The sequence below is a fragment of the Dicentrarchus labrax genome, unplaced genomic scaffold, assembly GCF_905237075.1.
Source record: "Dicentrarchus labrax unplaced genomic scaffold, dlabrax2021, whole genome shotgun sequence".
NCBI classification, from domain to species: domain Eukaryota; kingdom Metazoa; phylum Chordata; class Actinopteri; family Moronidae; genus Dicentrarchus; species Dicentrarchus labrax.
The window spans coordinates 24278394-24303168 of record NW_026136710.1 but is presented as its reverse complement, the minus strand read 5'-3'; the positions used below and the strand labels follow the sequence as shown (position 1 = coordinate 24303168).

Here is a 24775-nt window from a genome sequence, read left to right as displayed (position 1 = left end):
TTATGTTACTGAGCGACAGTTTGTAAAAACTGTACCAAACACAATTTCTCTTATGTACAAAAACTATGCTCATCATGACTTGTTTAGGACTTGGAAATAAAAGTTTAGGACTTAGGACTTGACTGGGACTTGACTTGTCTTGATCAACATTATCAGTGGATTCTTGGTCAGATTAAATAAACTATGTGAAACTTATTATTGCCACATTTCATTAAAAATTCAAGAACAGATAAAAAATGTGTAACTAACAATAATTAACTTGGGTTTGTCATTCTTGACTTGGGACTTGAAGTTGACTTGGGACTTGAATGCAAAGACTTAAGACTTACTTGTGACTTGCAAAACAATGACTTGGTCCCACCTCTGCAAAATACCAACCTAACAACCTAAATACATTTTATTCATTGTGAGGATTTGTTGCTTTTCTGTTTCATATCATAAACTGAATATCTTTTTGGATTTATAGCCATATTGAATAAAATATGTGTAAAAAAATAAGTTTTTGCCACATTTCATTGACTAAACAATTCATTACACAATTAAATAACATATTTCAAAAGTGGAACTAATAATACTTGAATCAAAAATGAAATTAATCATTATTGCAGGCTTAAGTGCTACAGTAATGAAATGAAAAATGCATGCTTTCATAGAGCCTGTGGCAAGACCAGCTCACGAGGCAGTCATAAGTTAGCTTTTGTCACCACCCCTTCTTTGATTTGCCTGTGAGACACAATCACTTAAGTCTTTATACAGTACTCACTAATGCGGGCCACACAGAGTACAGTGGGCACTGGTACACACAGCGTACCGGAGCAGGTGTGTGTGTGTGTGTGTGTGTGGGGGGGGGGTAATCGTGCTTTGACACATGCACATGCACATGCACACACACACACACACACACACGCACGTTGATTCCATTTCTTATGTCTCTCTCTCTCTCTCTCTCTCTCTCTCTCTCTGCTTTCAGTTACTCTGTGACAGTGCAAGAGTCATACGCCCATCCGTTTGATCAGATTTACTACACCAGCTGTACCGACATCCTCAACTGGTTCAAGTGTACCAGACACAGGTAAGGACCACATCTCTGAGGCCTGATACACACCAGATTGTGTGTGTGAAGGGCCATACCACTGTTTATGCATGCTTGTACTGCACAGTATACTTCACCTACCTGTCACCATACTACAGTGTTTTTAGCCCCTCCAGGTTTAAAAGTCACTGGAGTCAGGCAGGCACACTGATGGTCTTGTTTTTGTCAGACTTATGTAACTAAATGTAAAACCACACAATGGAGAGTTTCCTCTGTCCTGTTCATTACAACAGATTTGACTTTTGCTGCTTAGATGCTGCAATAACATTACTGCATGCATGGAAATGCTTAAAATTACTGAAAGCAGCCTCTCTGATCATTCAAGGAAATTGTTAAAGAACATCAATACAACATACAATAAAGAAATCCCCTAGAAAGTTTGCACTGCTCAACATAAATTAAAAGGAAATATTGCCTACAGGAACGTGTGAGAGATACAGAAGTATCCGCTTCCATACCACCAGACTACAGAGCAGTTTCTTCACTCAGGCTGTAATTCATCCTCAGCACTCCACCATGAAAAATTGCTTTTTATTTTTATGACTTATTAATCACCATGTACTGTATATAATTCTTGAATATGTTTTGTTTTTATGGGTAGCATAAAGGGAACTACAACCTGCATTATACCTTGTGAACCTAAATGAACCTTGCAGTGTTGGGCAAGTTACTTTTAAAAAGTAATTAGTTACAGTTACTAGTTACTTCTTCCAAAAAGTAACTAAATTAGTTACTCAGTTACAAATTATAAAAGTAACTAGTTACTTCAGAAAGTAACTATTGCGTTACTTTCAAGTACATTTTTAAATGCTCAAATGTGACCCCACCTCCACCCCTCTTTAACAGAACTCAAAATACATGTGCATGTTCAATTATTTATGGTTATTATAATGAGATGGACACTTAATACAATACATTATTAACAGAAACAATGTACACAAATCTAAACTATTTTAATGTTGCTGTGGGACAAAGTGAAACTAGCCTCCAATCAAATGCCATGTATGTAGATATTATGTTTATATAGTGGATCGATACAAAGAACAATAGATGTTTTGGAACTTTTGATATTTATTGCCCCTCAACAGGCCACAACTGGGCAAAATTCAATTATGCTTGTTAAGCACTATACCAAAAATAAATATCAAATATATACACTCTTTGTAGTGCAAATAAAACAAAAAAAAAAACTTCAGACAATTGGTAGATATACTGTACTTCAAGTATTTTCTTCCTCGAAAAAGTAGAACAGTGTAACAATATGAAGTGCTTTCGATCTAACTGAAAAGTACAATGTATAGCAAAACTAAGGAATCCAAATATAAACAGGTAATACATAAGAAATAAAAAATACATCTCCATAAAAATAAATCTCTTTCTCTGGCCATTGACAATCTCACTTCAAGAGGCTGCAGCCAGCCAACAAATAAATCTAAATTAAATGATGCTCTTTAAGCAATGTACCAAAAATGTATTCAAAAAATATATACACTCTTTTTAGTGCAAATGTAATAAGATGCAACACAACTTGCCATACCTGTCTCTCATTGACTGACTCGCTTGTGTTGTTCGTTGTGTGTCGGACTATGCATGCTTTCGAACACCTGCCCAACTCTACCTCTGATTGGCTTACCATGAAATTTTACGCGCTATTCCCATCACTGGAACCTTGTGTAAATCAAAACAGATCATTATCTTTGTAAAGGTAGAATTTGTGGTTGAGCTGTTGTATTAGATTGCATTAGATTGTAAAGCGGCCACTGACTGTATAAAACAATACAAGATTTAGGCATATTTTTAGTCCTCAACTTTGGAAATACTTATTCATACTGAACTTTTCGAGTTCATTTTCCAAACTATGCACAATATATTGTGGTTGTTGATGCTGTCAGTTGATATTATTGTGTGTAGCCTTCTGAGACTTTGAAGAAGGCTACCTGAAGAAGAAAGATTTTAATATTCAATTCAATTCAATTTTATTTGTATAGCGCCAATTCATAACAAAAGTTATCTCAGGACACTTTTCAAATAGAGCAGGTCTAGACTGAACTCCTTATAATATGACTAATAATACTTAATTATTCTTTTTTAAGTAATCAATCAATCAAACTTCATTTGTATCACACATTTCATACAGTTTAGTGCAGTTCATAGTGTTTCACAGACGATTGAAAAGATGATAAAAGACAGAATAAAAAATATAATAAAATGTCTGAAAAGATTCAAAAAAGAGTGCAATAATAAAAACTACAATAAAATACAGGTATAACGATAGTATTTGATAAAAGTTATAAATATAACGAAGAAAGCAGGCAGAAATAACAAATCAAAAGCAGTAAGAAGGACATTTAAAATAAATTACTAATGAAATTCACAAAAGAAAATACGATCAAATAATTTAGTAAAAAATGGTTAATAATGTCTAAGAACTAACTAATGTGTTCTCTCTTTCTGGTCCCGGCTCTCTGGCCGCAGAGTTCTGAATCAGCTGTAGCCGATATATCACTTTTTTGAGTAGACCAGATAGGAATGCATTACAGTAATCTAGCCTGCTCGGGATAAAAGCATGCATTAGTTTCTCTGTGTCAGTCTGTGGTAGCATAGATAAAAAGGATTGTCCCTAAAATCGATCCTTGGGGAACCCCACAGGTTATTTTGGGGGTTTTAGAAAGATTATTATTATAGGTTGTGACAACAAACTCTCTTTTAGAAACAGCTCATGACAGTCCAACATAATCCCTGAGTCTATTTTGTTCCTTTTATTTAGTTTAAATTAGTTAAAATGTATAGTTTTAAAGGCTTAAAATTAGCATCCATTTTTAAAACCTTAATATAATATAGTTAAGACTCTCAAATAAAATACAATATCCATTTGAAGAATGGAAACAATATAGCTATAGCTCTTTACATTTGATCACTTATCTCCCTTACTGCCAAAATGTTTCATGGAGAAGGTGTGTAGTGCAGAAACAAACATACAGCATAATTATGATTAATAATCACATAGACATGGTTTTGGCCCACAGGATCTTCATCAGGACAGAGTTGCAAGATTAATGATAGCTAATTCCATATAAAGACAATAGACTCTTCATTTTCCACTCCACATTTTTATATACGGGATGATATTAATGTTTCCTTTACTGATTGATCCTGTATGTGGTCTCACGTCTTGTCTGTGTGCAGGGTGAGCTATCGGACAGCATACCGTAGAGGAGAGAAGACCATGTACCGGAGAAAGTCCCAGTGCTGCCCAGGCTTCTACGAGAACGGAGAGATCTGTGCTCGTGAGTATCTCTTCTTTTATAAGGACTCACATGATTTTCATACTCATTGAACCATTCAGTGAGCCCTCGTATCCTATAGATGGGGGCTTTGTCATCCTGGAAGAGACCTCCCCCATCAGGATAAGTTGTGTGCTTGTAAACATTGTTATTATGTTATATTAGGTTGCTTGGGACATCCATTTTCAATGTTAAAAAGCTCTCTCTGTGTTACAAAGTGATTGGTTATATCTCCAGTTTGTTTCACTAGAGGAATATGGAAGGAGAGCATTGTTTCAGGTAAGGGTGTATGTTTGTTAGCGGCCGTTCTTGCCATTGTTCAAGCTGCTACTTTGCATTTTGAAATCCCTAGATGATTGGTACATAGGTGCTGAGATCGCTGACCGTCTGGTATTGTGGGACTAAGTGGACGCAAACCATGCCAGCCACATGCAGCATAACAGAGCCACCAGATCCCCTCACTGTAGGGCCTGCACCACTGTCTTGGTGCACTCGCCCACTTGTCCAGAATGTGGTGAAGGATGACTCATTTGACTGTATCACTTTTCCATGTGTGTGTAGACCTGTGCCAATATAGTTTTTGTACCACTGAACTCTCAAATGTGCATTCCTCTTTGTAATGAGGGGTTTATGCACTGACTGCTGCCCTATTATAATATCCTTTCTGTGTAATTGTCAGACGGACTGTTTTTGCAGACACAGTCTGATCCTGCATTGACATTCTGAGTCACCTGAGGAAGAGTTGCTCTCCTGTTTTTCCCTACATATCGCATTCAATTTCGCACTGCGGTCGGCAGCACCAATCTGCACTGTCAACCACCGTTTCTGACACTATTTACTCATGTCTTTCCCATAGCAAGTGTCACTTTAGTTACTGTTCCTATTGAACCACTTGCCAAAAAACAGAAAATGGAACCAGTGCCTTGATGATGACATCAGATTTCCTTATATTCAAACTTTCACACACACATATACAACAATCAGCCATAACATTATGAAGTGGTCCAAGGAAGGAAAAGCCGTGAACCAGAGACAGGGTCACTGATGCACATGGAGAGTGAAGGCTGGCCCGTTTGGTCCGAACAACAGACGAGTTACTGTTACTCAAACTGCTGAAACAGTTAATGCTGGTTCTGATGTGTCAGGTGTCAGAACACACAGTGCATCACAGTTTGTTGGTATGGGGCTGCAGAACATTATGAACACCAGGGTGTCCAGGTGGTCAGATTTTATGGCTGTACATACACACACACAGTGGGTACATGCAGAATGCAGTTCAAGGACTGGTTTGACACTGATATGAATCATATTGCTATGGCTCTCACAATCACCACATGCAAGCATGCATAGTCGGACACACAATGAACAACACAAGCGAGTCAGTCAACGAGAGACAGGTATGGCAAGTTGTGTTGCATCTTATTACATTTGCACTAAAAAGAGTGTATATTTTTTTTGAATACATGTTTGGTACATTGCTTAAAGAGCATCATTTAATTTAGATTTATTTGTTGGCTGGCTGCAGCCTCTTGAAGTGAGATTGTCAATGGCCAGAGAAAGAGATTTATTTTTATGGAGATGTATTTTTTATTTCTTATGTATTACCTATTTATATTTGGATTCCTTAGTTTTGCTATACATTGTACTTTTCAGTTAGATTGAAAGCACCTCATATTGTTACACTGTTCTACTTTTTCGAGGAAGAAAATACTTGAAGTACAGTATATCTACCAATTGTCTGAAGTTTTTGTTTTGTTTTATTTGCACTACAAAGAGTGTATATATTTGTTATTTATTTTTGGTATAGTGCTTAACAAGCATAATTGAATTTTGCCCAGTTGTGGCCTGTTGAGGGGCAATAAATATCAAAAGTTCCAAAACATCTAGTGTTCTTTGTATCGATCCACTATATAAACATAATATCTACATACATGGCATTTGATTGGAGGCTAGTCCCACTTTGTCCCACAGCAACATTAAAATAGTTTAGATTTGTGTACATTGTTTCTGTTAATAATGTATTGTAGTGTCCATCTCATTATAATATTAAGATTTATCATAAATAATTGAACATGCACATGTATTTTAAGTTCCATTAAAGAGAGGTGGAGGTGGGGTCACATTTGAGCATTTAAAAATTTACTTGAAAGTAATGCAATAGTTACTTTCTAAAGTAACTAGTTACTTTTATAATTTGTAACTTAGTAACTAATTTAGTTACTTTTACTTGCCCAACACTGGCCTTCTACATGTGTTCTTACTGTGATTTCACTTGCCAGTAAGGCTACTGTGTACCCCACACCCCTCTTTGTGAGTAGCCAGCAGGGAGCAACAGGTGTGAAGCCACGGTGGCCAGTGGCAAAAATAACAACTGTTGTTGAGCAGCGACAGTAAAATAAAGCATTATGTCAACACACAGCCTGTTGTTGTGATGGTGGAAGTAACCAGTGATAAAAAAGTCATAATATCTGTGTGCTTTGGTAGAGATGGAGACCACAGTTTGATTCATGCAGGGGGCTGTGATAATGTGCCCCGGGAGATCAGAGGGGAATTTATTTTGGTGTGAAAAGGCTCTGTTGTATAAGCAGCTATCACATGCCGCTCACTGAGCTCCTTCACTAAACACTGCAGGAAGGACGATCTGCCAGATACTGCAGGCAACATGGCATTCCCAGATGGGAGAGGAAGATTGAAAAGGAAGTCAAAATGCATTAAGAGTAATTGCAGAACTGTGCCTGGTGGTTTGTTACACAGAACCATCTGGGAAGTTGTTGTTGGAAAATGTTGGGAAAAGGGCAGGCACTTGAGGCAAAATACTCAGCAGGTAATTTGATACACCATCTGTCTATCATATCTATCAGAGTGAACTTTAAACAATCAGATCAATGAACCATGTAACATAGTCATTGTTTAATAAAGTCAGAGAGAAAACATCCTTCAGTGCCGTTCTTTGCTCTTCTTTTTTTAACACCTTTGTTTATTGGGATTTTTGCAGGGTTATACGACACTTATAATAGTAAGAAGTACAATTGCCTTTTATGACGTGCCATAGAAGAATAAAAAAACATTTATTTTCATAATGAAGTGAGCATTAGGCCCTGATCCTGCTAGACCAGGAACAGTAACAAACACGCACATTAGAAGAAAACAACAAGTCATCCGTTAAAAGAAAACGTACAAGAATATAAACTTACTAATGAGGATCACACATGACACCCTACCACTCCATAATTAATTTATTAGTTTGGAATGTCTGAAAATGTACAACTCTTAATGTACTTGAGAAAGGGGCCCCAGATCTTGAAGAACGAATTTGACTTTCCTTAGAGGGAGAGTCTTATTTTCTTCAGCTTAAGAAAACAAAAGCACATCTCTTATCCAATGTACATGTGATGGAGGTTCAGGAGATTTCCACTTCATCAGGATCAGTCTTCTGGCCAATAAACAGGTGAAGGCATTTACCTTTTTTTGAGATACAGAGAAAGAGGGCAAGGACACCCCGAAGAGAGCACTAAGATGGTTAGGGTCAAGTTTTCGGACCAGTATTTCAGACAGAGTATTAAACACCATTGCCCAAAAGTTCAGCAAGGATGGGCAGAGCCAGAGCATGTGTATAAGGTTAGTAGGGGCCTGCTGACACCTATCACAAGTCGGGGAGACATCATTGTATATCTTAGCTAGGTGACCCATGTTTTTTTTGTTTTATTTGCACTACAGAGAGTGTATATATTTGTTATTTATTTTTGGTATAGTGCTTAACAAGCATAATTGAATTTTGCCCAGTTGTGGCCTGTTGAGGGGCAATAAATATCAAAAGTTCCAAAACATCTATTGTGTTATTTGTATCGATCCACTATTATTCCCATCACTGTAGAAGACACAGGTTCTGTTTTTCGATCTACTTTTAGAGACTATAGGAACCACAAGTAGCCCAGCATTCAGAGAACGTAGTGTTCTAGAGGGGTAATAGGGTACTATGAGCTCTTTAAGATATGAAGGGGCCTGACCATGAAGAGCTTTATAGGTGAGGAGGAGAATTTTAAATTCTATTCTAAATTTTACAGGGAGCCAATGCAGAGAAGCTAATACAGCAGAGATGTGATCTCTTTTTCTAGTTCCTGTCAGTACTCGTGCTGCAGCGTCTTGAGTTATTTGGAGCGTTTTAATGGACTTATTGGGGCAACCTCATAATAAAGAGTTGCAGTAATCCAGCCTAGAAGTAACAAATTCGTTTTTCTGCATCTGTCTGTGATAGGATGTGTCTAATTTTTGTAATATTACGTAAATGAAAGAAGGCAGTCCTAGAGGTCTGCTTCATGTGGGAATTAAATGACAAATCCTGATCAAAGATGACTCCAAGATTCCTGACAGTGGTGCTAGAGGCCAAGGTAATGCCATCTAGAGTAACTATATCTTTAGACAGTGAGTCTCTTAAGATTTTTGGGGCCAAGTACAAGAATTTCGTTTTTTTCTGAGTTTAACATCAGAAAATTGCAGCTCATCCAGGATTTTATGTCCTTAAGACATGTTTGTAATTTAGATAATTGATTAATTTCATCGGGCTTGATCGATAGATATAACTGCGTATCATCTGCATAACAGTGAAAGTTAATGGAGTGATTTCTAATAATATTGCCTAAAGGGAGCATATATAAAGTAAATAGTATTGGTCCAAGTACAGAACCTTGTGGAACTCCATGACTAACTGTAGTATTTATTGAAGATTCATCGTTAACATGTACAAACTGCGAACGATCTGATAAATATGACTTAAACCAGCTTAGTGCGGTTCCTTTAATGCCAATTTTATGCTTAAGTCTCTGTAAAATAATATTATGGTCAATGGTGTCAAATGCAGCACTAAGATCTAATAATACAAGTACAGAGACAAGTCCATTGTCAGAAGCAATCAAAAGGTCATTATTAACTTTAACCAGAGCTGTCTCTGTGCTGTGATGAACTCTAAATCCTGACTGAAAATCCTCAAATAAACTATTGTTATGTAAAAAGTCACACAAATCTTTGGCGACTATTTTCTCCAGAATCTTAGAGAGGAAGGGGAGGTTAGAGATCGGTCTATAGTTGGCAAAAACCCCTGGGTCAAGAGTGGGCTTTTTAAGAAGGGGTTTAATTACAGCTACTTTAAAGGACTGTGGTACATATCCTGATAATAAAGAAAGATTTATCATATCCAGTAAAGAAGTGCCAATTAAGGGTACGACTTCTTTAAGCAGCCTAGTTGGGATCGGGTCCAACAGACAGGTTGATGGCTTCGATGTAGAAATTATTGAAGTTAACTGGTGAAGATCGATAGCAGAAAGACAGTCTAAATATATATCTGAGTTTACATTAGTTAAAGTTCCTGAACTTGGAGAGCCACTGATAACTGTTGATGGCAGTTGGTGATTAATTTTCTCTCTAATAGTAATAATTTTATTATAATTAAAAGTCAACATTTAAAAGACTGATTGGGCAGCAGGACACAGGGTCTTTGCATTTTTTAAGGATTAAAGAAATTGAGGCTTGAGTTAATGTTTCTGGAAGGCAACCTAAATTATAAGATCCACTCTACATTTCAATAAGAAGGGGAGCTAATTTGTGCCAAAATGTCCTGTAAAACTCTGAAGGATAACCATTGGGCCCAGAACATTTCGTACTTTGTAATGAAGACACAGCCAATTTGAGCTCTTTAGCTGAAATAGTTTTTTTCAAATTCCTCTGCTAGCCTCTGTTCAAGCATGGGAAGATTAATAGTATCAAAAAAAAACCATTAAAGTCAATGAGGGTTGATTGTTGTTTAGATGACAAAAGGGAAGTATAAAATTGTTATGCCTGAATCGGTTTCAAGCTTCAAAATACCTAGGGTTCTGGTAACACTCAAAAAGAAGTATATTTGTTGAGAGATAAAGTTGACAAAATCCTCAGAGAGGAGAGGAGTATTGAGCAAGCATGGCAAGGGCTCACTGATACGATCCTGGAAGCATATATTCATGGAGACTAATGGATGGTCGGAAAGAAGTGGAAAGAAGTGGCTGATGAGGAGGTGTTGCTGACTGGCAGAGTGGAGCAGGGGCAGCCTAGTGGAAAAGTAATGAGATGGCTGAGTTGAACAGGTGATGAGGAAGGCAGACTGTGACAGAACCCCCCCCTCAGGGGACGGCTCCTGACATCCCAAAAACCACCAAGTAATAGCCGGGTGGAAGGCGGGGGCCTGAAGGAGGGCTAATACTCACCCGAGTAGTAGTTGTCGTCCTCCATCTCGGTACTCGGGGGTGCTTCATCTACGTCAGAGGAGGAGCACACGTCGTCAAACAGGTACTAGAGAGCCCTCCCTCGACGACGGGACCGGAGGAGACAGTGGACGGAGTAGACAGGACCCCCATCGACCAGGCGGTGCCAGTTTCTTGGATTCCACCTTTAGAGGGAGGTCCTGGGTGGACAGCCATACTTTCTGGACGAACAGACGGTCAAGAGGGCATGAGCTGGGTCCAGGCTGATCCTCCACCTTTGGGAGAGAACAGCTCCTACCCCCTACGTCGGAGGCTTCCACCTCCACCACAAATTGTTGGCATTTGGAGGATGGGGGCCGATGTAAACCGGGTCTTGAGGGACTGGAAGGCCACTTCTGCAGCAGAGGACCAACGGAAGAGAACCTTGGAGGAGGTTAGAGCTGTGAGAGGTGCGGCAACAGTGCTCTAGCCCCGGATAAACCTCCGATATCACAAGGTATTCGTAATGCCCCAAGGGTGTGTTGAAGGCCGTCTTCCACTCGTCCCCCTCTCGGATGAGGACCAGGTGGTAAGTGTTGCGCAGGTCCAGCTTAGTGAAGAAGGTGGCACCTTCCAGGAGCTCGAAGGCAGAGGAGATGAGAGGGAGAGGGTTCCTGACAGTAATGTCATTAAGGCCTCGGTAGTCGATGCAGGGTTGCAGGGACTTGTCCTTCTTGGCGACGAAGAACCGGCAGGAGAGGAGAACGGACGGATGATACCTGCAGCCAGGGAGTCATTGATGTGAGTGTCCATGGCTTCTCTCTCAGGGGCGGACAGGGAGTACAGGCGACCCCTGGGAGGAGTTCAAGCATGGGGTTGCACGGGTTCCATGTCTATGGCGCAGTCGTGGGGGTGCGGAGGTAGATTGGTGGCCTTGGCCTTACTGAAGACCTCCCTAAAGTCATGGTACTCGGCCAGGACCCCTTTCAGATCAGGGCCTGTTCCTGGTTGGAGATGGCCTGGTGAATCTCCGTATTGGAGGCGGAGAGCATGGCCTTGTGGTGCTGGGAGTGTGCTCAATTCTCTCGAAGCGACTTCGTGGACCAGCAGTGTGCACTTTGAGTCCATCTTTGGCCAGATTGTACTGTAACGGGTCAGTTTAGGACCCAAAAGCAGCACACTGCATACTGATATGAAGGACCGTAGGTTGGCGAATGCCAAACTTAAAGTTGGGAAACAAATGCAGTTCCTTCTTCACCTTAGCAAATGCAACGCGTTTCTTAGCTTACACTGAGGTAAAATCTGGGAAAAATGGAAATCCTCCTGCACTTGTATGACAAAGGGGAAGCCTCTCTGGCCTACCGTAGGATGTGATTTCTAACCTGAAATAGGTTTACTCTGATTACCATTGCACGAGGAGGTTCCCCATTCCCCGGTTTGGAGCGTAAAGTGCGGTGAGCCCAGTCCAGAATAGGCTTCTCCCCCAGGCCGCGTAAGTCTTGCAGTAGCTGGGACGAGGACCCTCCGCTCCCTTGGGCAGACCCACCAGGCGAATGTTGTTCCATCTTGTGCGCCCCTGTGGCCTGGAGGTTGGCGAGCTGGTTAGCGTGTTCGGTAGCGGACTCCTCCAGGTCCTTAATGGTCTCCTGATGTGAAGAAAGTTCATGTTCAAATGGCTCTAGAGCGGTCGTAATCTTTCTTCTAACCGACTCTGAGATTATCGAGTTAAAGTCATCAACTATTTCTGCTCGTAGGTCGTCCATCATCTGCTTACTGCTACAAAACATAGCTGCATTAGCGCCCTCTGAATCCTGGGGGTCAGGTTCAGGTGACTGCCTTGGAGTGCTCGAATTTTGTTCAAGAAGACCGCATTTATATTTATTTATTTATATATTTATAAAAGGAAAAAAGTGGTTTGTTTACAAAATAGAACTACAAAAAATACACCCGATCGATTAACAATGAGAAAGGTGCCATAAAATATATAAAATAATTACATTCCCAGGGAGAGACTGTAACAGACGTCTACAAACTCCCCCCTCCCCAAATGCCCTTCCTTTGCTCTTCTTTCAATGAAGAAAGTAATACTCATCGTTCTTATAGAACTGATACTAGCAGCAGCTACGCTAATCTCTTTAGCAGTCACCATTGTTGTTTTCTCACCCACATCGTCACACACACTTTTGATTGAAGGGTCAATGTACTTTGTGGCAGAAGGATTTTGATTATGAAATGAGAAAACCAAAATCAGGTTTTGCGAATACCATTTATAAATAGGGGGACGAAAAAGGAAAAATTACTCAATTTATTTGATGTGCTTGTAAATGGAAATCGGGAATTAAAATACTTTTTTGTCGTGACCTGGAAGTCAAAGCTTTGAAAAGGGTCATACCTCTCATGCAAGTATTATCGCCCCTGTTGGTCAGATGATTTATTGTATTTTAAGAATGTAATTGTGTGTGTGTACAATTATTATTAACTGCCCTATTTATAAACGATAGTCGGGAAACAGCTCCTTTCCCAATTCAGTTTTTCTCATTCCAAAACAAAGCCTTTAAGGTAGACTGATCTGAGTCTTCTTGCTTCTTGTTTAAAGCACTCTGCTCTTTTGAAAACAATCCAGTCATTACTCAGTGAAAATAGTTAAGAGCCGAAAACAATGATTATTTATAACTGAACTTGACATTTTTAGAAAAAATGGTCCGATCCTATTTTGGATTCAGTCAAGTTATCAGACATGGAAGTCTCAAGTAAGCCAAGTCTCACAACAGAGTCCAAGTCCTTATTTTACAGCGTAAGTCAGATTCAGGTGCCACCCACTTCTTCATCGCTCTTTTAAAAGGGAAAGTCTAAACTAAAACCATAATTATTTTACCTCTACATGACTGACTGATGCAGATATCTTTGTGACTGTTCTGATCCCTGTCTTCCTGTCTCCTCCATGTGCAGCTCATTGTGCAGAGAGCTGCGTTCACGGCCATTGCATGGCCCCCAACACCTGCCAGTGTGAGCCGGGCTGGGGGGGATCCAACTGCTCCAGTGGTAAGTCCTCCAGCTGTTGCTGTCTGTGAGCAGTCACAGTCTTTGTGTGTGGGACTCTGGTTTTCTGTGAAAGCACTCTGAACTTACAAGAGGAAAAACAGACCGTGGTGTCGTCTTACTGACTGCTGCACTGTGCCACACTAACAGTCACACACACCGCAGGAGAAAATACACTAATTGTACTCATGGCTATGGGGGTTTTTGTTCAGACATACATACATACATACATTTCCTCAAGTACAAATTTGGGATACTTGCACTTTACCTACTACTTAACCATCCACTACATTTCAGAGGCAAAAATTACTACATTTGACAGCTAGTTTGCTGATTACTGATAGCTGATATATTAGCTTATAAACTTTAATGTGCTTTCCAAATTATTGTTTGGGAGCAGGCTGTGGCTCAGAGGCAGAGCAGGTCGTCTGCTGATCGGAAGGTTGGTGGTTTAATCCCCGGCTCCTTGAGCAAAATACTGAACTGTGTGGATGAATGAATTAATGAGTGCTGTTTGCTGGGCTTTGCCTTTAATGTGTGAATGTGGAATGTAGTGTAAAAGTGCTTTGAGTGTTTGGAAGACTAGAAAGGCGCAATACAAGTACAGTCCATTTAATATTTTGAAAGTTTTTATTTTTAAAAGATTTGAATGTTTGAAAATATACATCAGCATGAATTCAACACATTATTATTATTATTATTATTATTATTATTATTATTATTATTATTATTATTATTATTATTATTATTATTATCATTATGTGTGTTTAAAATCAAAATAATGTTCAGTAATTTTTACTTTTACATATTGTTTTATGAACATCAAGGAAATGTATTCATCATTATACAACACAAGGCTGTATAACGAAACTAAGGTTCGCTGTTCCTTCATGCTACACACATAGAAAAAGATCAATTAAATTTCTTTGCCATCTGTATCAAACAAATGTGTTTTTTTACATCTGGAGACCAAGATTTGTAGGCCAGGGCATCTCAGCAGCACTACAATACTTCATTATAATGCTGTTTGTCACATTTTACCTTTATCAAACAAATTGCAGCTTCTGGGATTTGGATATTGCACTTGGCAATACTGCAACCAGCCCTGGTTGGATGGGGTCCCTGCTCACTCTCTCTATCAAGCAAGGCAGGGGTTCCCAATCGTTTCCATGCCAGTTACCCCCGAATAACAGCTAGCAAACAAGTTAGCTAATTTCAGGAGCAGAGCAGCTCCATGGCAGGCACAGATTGTTGTCACACACTGACAGTTTATGTGATGGATGATGTTTTGACCGGCAGGTAATTAGAACATTTATTCATACACATTGTCAAATTGATGCCGTAGCTATTCGATTAGCTATTAAATTAGCTCCATCTCAACCAAACCTACATTAAAAGATTTTTGCCTTTTTTCTGAGAGTGAGACTGATATGTCATGTCTCATTGGGTACAGATTAAACAATAATATGCAACATATAAATCAGTGAGCTTTAGAGGAGTTGGTGTATTTTTGAACTTAGCTAGCTCAGGGGTCAGCAACCTTTATTATCAAAAGAGCCATTAAAGGCCAAACAAACAAATTCTTCCTTGTTTTCTTTGGATTTGGAATCCATCGCTAGCCTGGCTAGGGACACTGACACACAGAATTGTGTGTATTTTATCTGTTTGTCAATTTGAATTCTTTGGGTTCCTTTCACAAGCCCTCAAGGTTTTTTTTAATTTCATCTGTGCTTTTTTGTTATTGTATATTTAATTATCTTTTATTTTATGCACAAAAATAAAGATAGATAAATAAAATAATAATAATAAATAAAAAAGAACATAACACACACATTCTTTACTCTACACACCTTTACAATTATATAATCTTAAAATCACTTTAGGCCTAATTATACATGAAACTGTTAAAGAAATTATTCAGTTCCATATAATTTTTCATTAAAGCCACAGGATGCCACTGGAGAGGGCTACATGTGGCTCTAAAGCCACAGGTTGCCTTCCCCTTGGTTAGCTATATCCCCCTGCTTCCAGTCCTTATGCTGTGTTCAACCACAGTGAATTGGAAGATTAATAGTTGCTTTTACTCTCTGAATCTGTGAAAATATTGTGAGCAAATCACTTATCAGGCTACAATTCCTGGAGGAATTTGTGATTAAAAAATATCTAAAAAATGGGGCAGCCTTTATTCACTGACACATTGTAGTCTACACTGAACATTTACTAATGAACTGACTTCCCTTCCTGCCAATTTACAATTTTTAAGCTTAAGTTAAATTAAGCTCTGTTACTATCATAGGCTGTATAATTAAAAATGGACGCAGTTACAAAACATATTTGAGCCTCATAAGGCTGCAGATCAGGCATACTGGTAAACCAGTAGCATTGGCAGTGAAAGCAAACTGTCCACAGACTATTAATTCTCTATTTTCCTCAGATATTTTAGTTTTTGGGGATTTGGAATCCAGAAAGTAGCCACCAGGTTTGGAAAAATATAGAAGAAAGGTATAGAAGAAAGGCGCCAGGTCAGGACGTAATCTATGACTCATAGGGATGGGAATTGAGATCAGTCATTGCCTCCGAGGTTATCAATTCCTTTTATTGGTGCCAGCATGTTTTACTGACAGTCGGGCCTGGCAAAACCGTGACATGAAATGTGTGTGTCTATGCTGTTGCAACTCATGCATGCATGAAGAAACACTCCAAAGTGGCTTCATTTCACATCAGCAATATACTTAAACATCTTTCAACGCAACATGGACTTAAATTTCAGGAATCTCATGTATTTGACACCCTTATGGGTGGGAGTGGAAATGGCCCCAAGGCCGGCAGTTTGAGACTTAAATAAATAAAATGAATACTATGCAAATATTAGGGATGGAAATCAAGAACAAGTATCTAGTTGAGAACCAGTTCCAAATTAAATGGTTGTTAAACAGTGGAGCTTTTACACACCTGAGTAATATGAATCTCTTTTTTTCTACTCTTTTTTTCTACACTGTGTGTGTTTGTATATATATATATTACATGATGGAGTGCTGAGGATGAATTAAGCAAAGCTTGAACTGAAGCTGCTCTGTAGGCCGGTGGTACAGCAGCCGATACTTCTGTATCTCTTGTCAGACGGCAGCAGGGTGAACAGGCTGTGGCTGGGGTTGGTGTTGTCTTTTAGCATCATTTGGGCACTGCAGGCACCTAGCCTCACCAATATCACTGATGCTGGACAGACATGACAGCTACGCAAAAGTGAAGCCAAAACATCTCAAGCAAACTCTGGCGGCTGACTGCAGTATATGTCATAAAGTAAACATCAAATAAAATTTCATAAATTTTTTTATGCTACCAAGGCGCCTCATTTTAGGTATAGTTCTTATCACTTTTATTTTTAAGTATGACCTTTTCTATGCTTTTCATTTTTGTACAGTGGGAGGAAGTGCAGATGCGACATCCATCTTTTATATGTCATTGCGTAGCTGAGTACCAATGAACTGGGCAGTTTTAATCACCTGCTGCAGAGTCCTCTTGTCCTGGGCCATACACATCATCACACCATTATGCCATTTTTTGATGTTTCCAGTCAGGTTGGTTTCTATTGGTCCTCTGTAAAAATTAACAAGAACTTGGCACAGGAAATTTGCTTTCTTAAGTTTAATCTTTATAAGCAGCTGTGGACAAAAGTGGGAAGTCCTCTTGTCTTGTGCGTCTTTGTCAGCTCATCAGTTGACACTTCAAAGGTCTCAGACCTCAGACTAGCATAATGTCTTCAGGCTAATGTTAGCACTGTACATCTGCCACAGTGGTAGCTTTAACTCATCAGCACATTAGGACTTGTTTGTGTTTGGGTGATTTTAATAACCCTTGGTCGAAACATGAGATAGTTTGTTTGCACCAAACTTGCAGACAGTGTCCTCTCAGTGTCTGTGGGAGGTTATTTTTTGTCTGTGCTTATGAGCCTGTGAATGTGTCTCCATGCAGGCCTATATGCTGATATGCATGACGAGCCCACGGGGTGTGCCTCTGCTGTCTTCAGTGTCAGCCTGTAATAAAGGAACTTATTGTTGTGTCTGGGCCCCAGGGCTCTCCTGGGCCCCACTAGGCTCGGTCCGTCTGTCTGCTCTCACAAACTCTGCACTCTGTAAAAAAGAAGTTTCTTTTGTCGACAGGAACTTAATGAAAGTATGAATAACTTGATTTGATTTTTCATGGAAAATGAGAGGCGCGATTCAGGAAAGATTAGTGTATATGTATCCCTTTTTTTCTTGAGCTTTTTCTCTTCTATTCATTTATTGAGCTAAACAGGATGGACATTTTAAGATAAGTGTTAAGTGTTTCATTCAGCCATCAGTGTACACTCAGTGTTCATTTTCCATGCAGAAATCGTGGCATAATCTTGGAACCTACTGTCCCCTTTGTGTCAAATTAACTTTTTGATAAATTTTACTGTTACCAATGCCATTATGGGTCCGACTCTTTGTCAATTCCCTTATTGGTTCCTGATCAGTTTTCTGTGTATAAAAAAGTAGGCCTAAACTGATTTTCAGCTTCAAGGGAACTGTCTTATTATCTCTGGAGTCTGAACACTGTGTAGAAAAAGAGTAGAAAAACTGATGCATGTTACTGTAATGTAATGTTTAACAACTGTTTAATTTGGAACCAGTTCTCAACTAGAGCCAGTTCTCAGTTTTCATCCCTAATATCTGCTAATATTTGCACAGTTTTCATTCAGGTTTTATTAGTCAAAGAAAAATTCAGCCTGCCTGTATGGGAGTAATGTTATGTATAATATGGGATATTTACCCTCAGTAACGGATGTGCTGTTCGGCTGGGAAGCAGTGGCACTGGTGCGTTACTGGAAACAGTTTTCCATCCCTAATTAACTTACTTATTATAGTATCTAACTCCACTATGTTCACCTACATGTGTTCTGTCATGTTTTTTCAAATTTCACCGTTTTACGGCTGTCATATTCCAGGTACTTTCTGACATTCCTAACCTGTCTCTATATATCTAAATATCTCGCATTTACCTTTGGTAAGGTTAGTATTCTCACTGTTGGCTTGAATTTTTAATGAATTATACAAAAAATAAATTAAATTGCGAGGTAAAATTACTCTGGTGGCTTTGGAGACAGCAATACCAGGCTGCAGTCGGAAACAGCTGTCTGACAGCCAGGGGCCGCGTCAGGAATTTTGGGCCCCATGACAAAAAAATGAAAAAAAAAAATTGGTCCCCCTCTGCGCAGCTGTTGTCACCACATCTCTAGGACCTAACTGTCCCATCAAAAAGCTTTACATAACTCTAATTAAAGGCTTGCAACTGTCTTGCTTCTTGTAGTTCAATACTAGTACTAGCACAATATTTACTGCTGGTGATTTGTACATGCATGCAAGTCTGCATACAGTATGCAGTTCACTATTTGATGCAAGATTAAAAGCAACCATAAAAAATGTGCTAAAGGCCATCTTTTACAGTCTCAATGTATTTTTATTGTAACATTTCAAAATGGAAAATTCTCTTAACGAAATTATTATTATTAATTATTAATTATTATTATAATAAAGTCTGTCTCTATAGATGTCATTCCATAAGTCAATCTAAATGAACGTATCAAACTGGATTATTTTAATATTGTCTGTATCTTACATGCAGGCTCAGGTAAACTACTCACTGTTTCCAACTGTCCAGCATCCAGTACAGAAAGTAGGTTGTTGTTGTTTTTTTATTTCATAATGATCATTATGTGAGAAAATAATTGTTATTAATGTGTTTGAATTTCCGTCATTAATAAATATTTCATTTTCTTTTTTGTAATGGTAAAAAGAGCAAGAGAGACAGAAATCCCCACAGACTCCCTGCAATGATGCTAACTGGCCTGTCATTGAACACAATGTTGCTCAGCTTCTTCACTGGGACAGGGAGGGGTACAGTGATGGGGAGACTGGGGTGCTGCTGACTCATCTGTTGTTAACTCTGCTAAAAGGGGCAGGGACAATGATTTAATATGAATATGTTGCTAAACGTTTCCCTGAACTGATTATATGGTGATTAAATGTAGGCTAACACTAGTCTGTAGCTGGCTATCTTATTTCCCTACACTGTAAACCCTAATAAGTTCACAGAACTCAAAAATTATTTTGTAACAGATTACACAAAAATATTTTAGTGATGTTTTTAAATGTTTTAAGTTTACATAAAATAAAATAAATTATCTCAGTGTTATCTTATAAATATTGATATTCCTCAACTTATAATTAGGGAGTAATTTTCAATATTTTTCAACTCATAAAATGTGGGAAATACTCTCAAAATTTTCAATATTCTTCAACTACTGTATTAAACTCAAACACATTGAAGTCTACAAACTACTATTCAATTAAATTTTCAATTCAATTTTATTTGTATAGCGCCAATTCATAACAGAAGTTATCTCAGGACACTTTTCAAATAGAGTAGGTCTAGACCGAACTCTTTATAACATTATTTACAGAGACCCAACAGTACCACCATGAGCAAGCACTTGGCGACAAGGGCAAGGAAAAACTGCCTGTTAAAAGGCAGAAACCTAGGACAGATCCTCCGGCTCTAGGTGGGTGGTCGTCTGTCTCGACCTACTAGTCAACTTAAAATGTACAAAATCTCACACACACAAATACAAATAAAACTCCATTATTACAATTCAAGTTTTTTTTACTATAAAACAAACTTGAAACATCTGTTGTATCAATGTATTTGATCTATGTAACAACGTGACAATGTACATCAACTTATGTGACACTTAAACTTATATCAAACATCAAACTGGTGAGGCACTTAGGGCTTTAGAAAAATGTTATAAGCATTTTCATTTCCCAACATTTTATAGACCAAACAACCATAAAAACTATTAGTTGTAGCCCAAATCTCTAGCAATGCCATTAAGATGAGAAAATAAAACAAAATGTCACAGCCTGATTTATTTTAAAAGCAGGAGTTAAGAACACTGAACAGTTAACATCAGTCAACCTAGGGAGATCACTCATAACAATTTCATCTTCGTGACAATAGAAATGCTCTTGGGGCTAAAATGGGTTGTGTTGTCAGTGACCATAGTAAGGAGACCCACCCTCTCATTACTCGCTGAACGGAAAATACGATGGCTAATAATAACAAGATACTGGCGTTGGCGTAGTATGTTTACCATCGTCACTTCTGGTTTTCTCGTGCACTCACTGATTCGCTAGACAAGTGCTAGCATTCCACCAATCAGATTGGTCATTGAGGCCGATGGCCACTGGCCGATTCTACATGTCGAATCGGCCAAGTTGAACCCCGACGCCGACCCCGACTGGTGACGGCACGGGACACACCGAACCGACCTCGCCCAACTGTCCGACGACGTCCGACGGCCGATAATCGGGTTGGTGTGTCCGGACCTTCATTCGGAGAGGAGGTCCCCAATCACTCTTTCATTGTACATACCACATTTTAGCATTATACTGAGAGAAAAAAAAACAACCTATCCATCGATTTGAACCTGAAAAGGGGCCTTAAAGTTGGTTTCCCATACTATATTTCATGTTACATGTCATTGATATTGACATTTCTATGAGTACACTAAATACTTACATTCCAGGTCTTGAAGAACTCAGAGTCATCCTCCGAAGGACCAGACTGCGTCTCATGTTTACATCATGTTGTTCAACCAAAACATAGTAATCATTATAGAAATATTTACCAGCACATCAAGCCAGTTCAACTTACATAATCATAAAATAATCATGAATAACCATCATTGTGCTCACAGCAAAGTTAATCTTAAACTCACATGGTGGTCATAAATCCTGAAGATCTCTCGGAGTGCCTCTGCTGTCTTGCCTGTCCGTGAGGCCTTCTCTCTGTACAGGGCATCAGTTGAGGTGTGTATCTGTCAACCTCACAGTAGAACTGATTACGTAGCTTCACATTTGTAATGCAATGGAACTCAGCAAACACCTGCAGACATACAAACACATAAATGTATATTGATAAATGTTGATTTTTCAACTTGTATTTCAAGAGGAAAACATAATGCATCCATTACACACTGTAAGCAGCAAAGCTAGCAGTTTTTACCTGTGACTGTGCTGATGTTGAATTGTATCACGTTATACTGAGGTGTTTTTATTATTTTGTCCATCCCATTTATATCAATTTATATCTATTTAGCCATGCTAAATAGACACCTCTGTGTATAACGCAATATAGTTCACCAGACCACAACTACATCGTATAATAATAAAATAAAACTACATTCAACCATCAACACTATTTTAGGATACATCTTACTGATTTGAAGCTCGAGGAAACTCTGTGCTTCCACTTGAACCTACAAGCAAAGGTCAATTACAACAGATATAAGTGAACTTAAAATACATACAGTACTTATAAAACATATGTTAAATGTTTGTGATGTTTTGGCACCGCGAGTACCATGCAACACTAAATGTTTAAATCACAGCCCTACGTTGTATACGCCTCCCTGTAATTCACTCACTCATTAGGCTACTCTGCTCAGGCCGTGACTAACACAGACAACCATGTTGCTGCTAATCAGTGTGCTAGCAGCAGCAGGGCATTATAATTCATTACTTGTGTTGTTGTTGTTGTTGTTGTTGTTGTGAATGTACGGCAGGCTGTAGCCAACGATATATAGCGCAATTCATTACTTATGGGAAACTTTTCAAGAGCAACAGGCTACCTCCAAGCAGCACAGCACAGGGAGAAGTGGGTGTAATGCGGAAGACGTAGCCAGTCAAACCAACCAATAGAAACTCTTCTCTCGTCCACCAGCATAGGCCCCGCCCATCAAGTGCAGTTGAATTTGCAAGCAAAACTTTTGAATTTGCAAGCAAAGAGGACTGATTTGCAAACAAAACTTTAGAACTTGCAAGCAAAGAGGACGCAAAATGGTCGCATGTTTTTACTTACAAACATTAGTTTTGATTGAAGTTGAAGAAATATGTTCTCTCATATTTTTTTTTCAATTGCAACCTGTTCTGTTTCGATCTCAAAACATTTTTTTTGATTGCCACTTACTCTTTTTTGCTCTCAAATCTCTTTTTTGGTTTCAAATCTATTCTATTTGATTGAATAATAAAGGAACAGAATTCTCTCCATACCAAAGCATCTGTAAGAAAGGACAGCAGCAGAGTTCAAAGTTACCGTTTACAGTCATAGACATAACGTTGACGTTACATTACTCTTTAGCTAATGTTAGCGCAACAGTAACGCGCCAAACTGCTTCTTCATACTGATAAACCGAGTGCACGGCTGTAAAATAAAAACAAAGGAACACAGACCAAATCTTTCTTTAACATCGCAAAGAATATGTTTGTATTCTCTTGATTTTTGTAACTTACCCACAGTAAATTAAAAGTTTTCCTCCGTTACTTCAAAATTCTTCTCGCCAAACGGTAGCCATCTTGAATCTTTTAGAAACGTGAAGTCCGAGCCTGAATGTCGTGACGTCAATGACGTCAGGCGCTACGTCCCTCCGTTCACTCAGAAGTTATGATTTAGACACAAATGTTCACTCAGAAAAATGTATCCACATAAACTTAAAACAACATCAATAGTTAACAGCACTTAATAGTTAAGTGCTCTGTTGACTCATTAGCTGGTTTTGATTTCTGTGACCATATTTCTTATGAGTTAGCAGTACTGTTCGGGTTTACAGTGTATGGACATTAAGCCAACAGGTTAATACCACTCACAGACTATAGGCTACCCACATTTCTTGGTGAAAAACTGGGTTACAGATTGACATCCTTTCCTTTGTCTTTCCTCTCTCTCTTTTCTCTCTTTCCTTTTTTGAAAACCCGATTTTGATTTACTAGTTAACATTGTGATCACTGTAGTTCTGGCGCATCTACTGACTGCAACTAAACACCGTCACTAATAAGTGCGCTAAAGCAGGACCAAACCATTTCATGTAGATACAGGGGGGTGGTCGGTCAATATGGATGTTAACTTTTTGGTCAGTGGGGATATTTAACTTTTACTGCCAAAAACAAGTAAAAACAAAGAGATAATTAATTTTATTATTATATTTGAAATATATATACTGAATGATGATGGTTTAATAATTTTATATTAGTTTTTACCTATTTTTTGGGGCCCCTGTCAGTCATGGGCCCTTGGAATTTCCTAACTTTTCCCCCCTATACCGCCCCCTGCTGACAGCGAGGAAAAGTGGTGAAAATATTCTAAATATAGCATACACTAACTGATTTTTTTTGTGCTGATCCTGTCTCCACATTGCTGGTTCCATGCTGGCGCTTCTGGCTGCTTCACCAAACTGGGGGCATATCTTACTATTATTCCTATTCCATACATTGACCCAAAACCATGTTACTAAAATAAGCTAATTTAAATATGGTTTCTGAATCTCACTTTATGTCAAAACATAAAAACATATTTGTTCACTAGCACATGTTTCCTGAGCTTATTGTCTACTAATCTTAATCTCTTCCTCCCCAGTACCCACTGGTCTGTGTCTATGGGACAATAAGTCAGCCCAGTCAGTCCACAGATCAGTACCAGGCTGAAGCCCAGACAGACCACCCGAGCCGCACTCTGTCACTATCAGTGTGTGTCTAAGGAGCTGCTGATTCTCCCAGACTCATGTGTAGTTTATTTATGGGAGAGACCTGTTGGGAAAGTTCTCAGAAACATTTGGATAAACGGAGGAAAGAACATATCAATATACAGTAAGATTACAGCAGATTTTACTGGGTCAGTCACCTCTGTTCATCCATTAAGATGTCAGTAACATGTATTTAATTTCCTGAGGATCTACCAGAGACTCTGATGCAGCGGCTGTGTTTTACAGGTCAATGGGCTCCAACAAAATGTCTGAGGATCAATTTGGGGGCCAAAAACAGGAAATGGGGGAGGGCTGTGTGTTCAGGGGGAGGCAGGAATAATAGGAGGAGAATATTGTGTGGTAGGAAATGACCTGAGGCAGTGGAGCTTGTGATTTAGTACACATGATAACAACACAAGATGCACAGGAGCTCTTAAGTTCAACTGTTAGAATATAACAACATGTACTGAATATCCTACTGCTTTAACCAACAGATCTACAGTTGTTAATTTTGTCATGGTTTTGCGACCTGTTATTGGTCTTGATATCA

General features: G+C 38.9%; 1 protein-coding gene across 1 annotated transcript in view; it reads left to right on the top strand.

Moving 5' to 3' along the window:
• The window catches only part of megf10 (multiple EGF-like-domains 10), an 84724-nt gene that overhangs the window by 20647 nt on the left and 39302 nt on the right, over positions 1-24775 (top strand). The window contains exons 3-5 of the mRNA XM_051412263.1: positions 971-1072; positions 4280-4380; positions 13536-13628. Coding sequence (XP_051268223.1) covers positions 971-1072; positions 4280-4380; positions 13536-13628 — 296 coding nt within the window. The remainder of the gene's footprint in view (positions 1-970; positions 1073-4279; positions 4381-13535; positions 13629-24775) is intronic.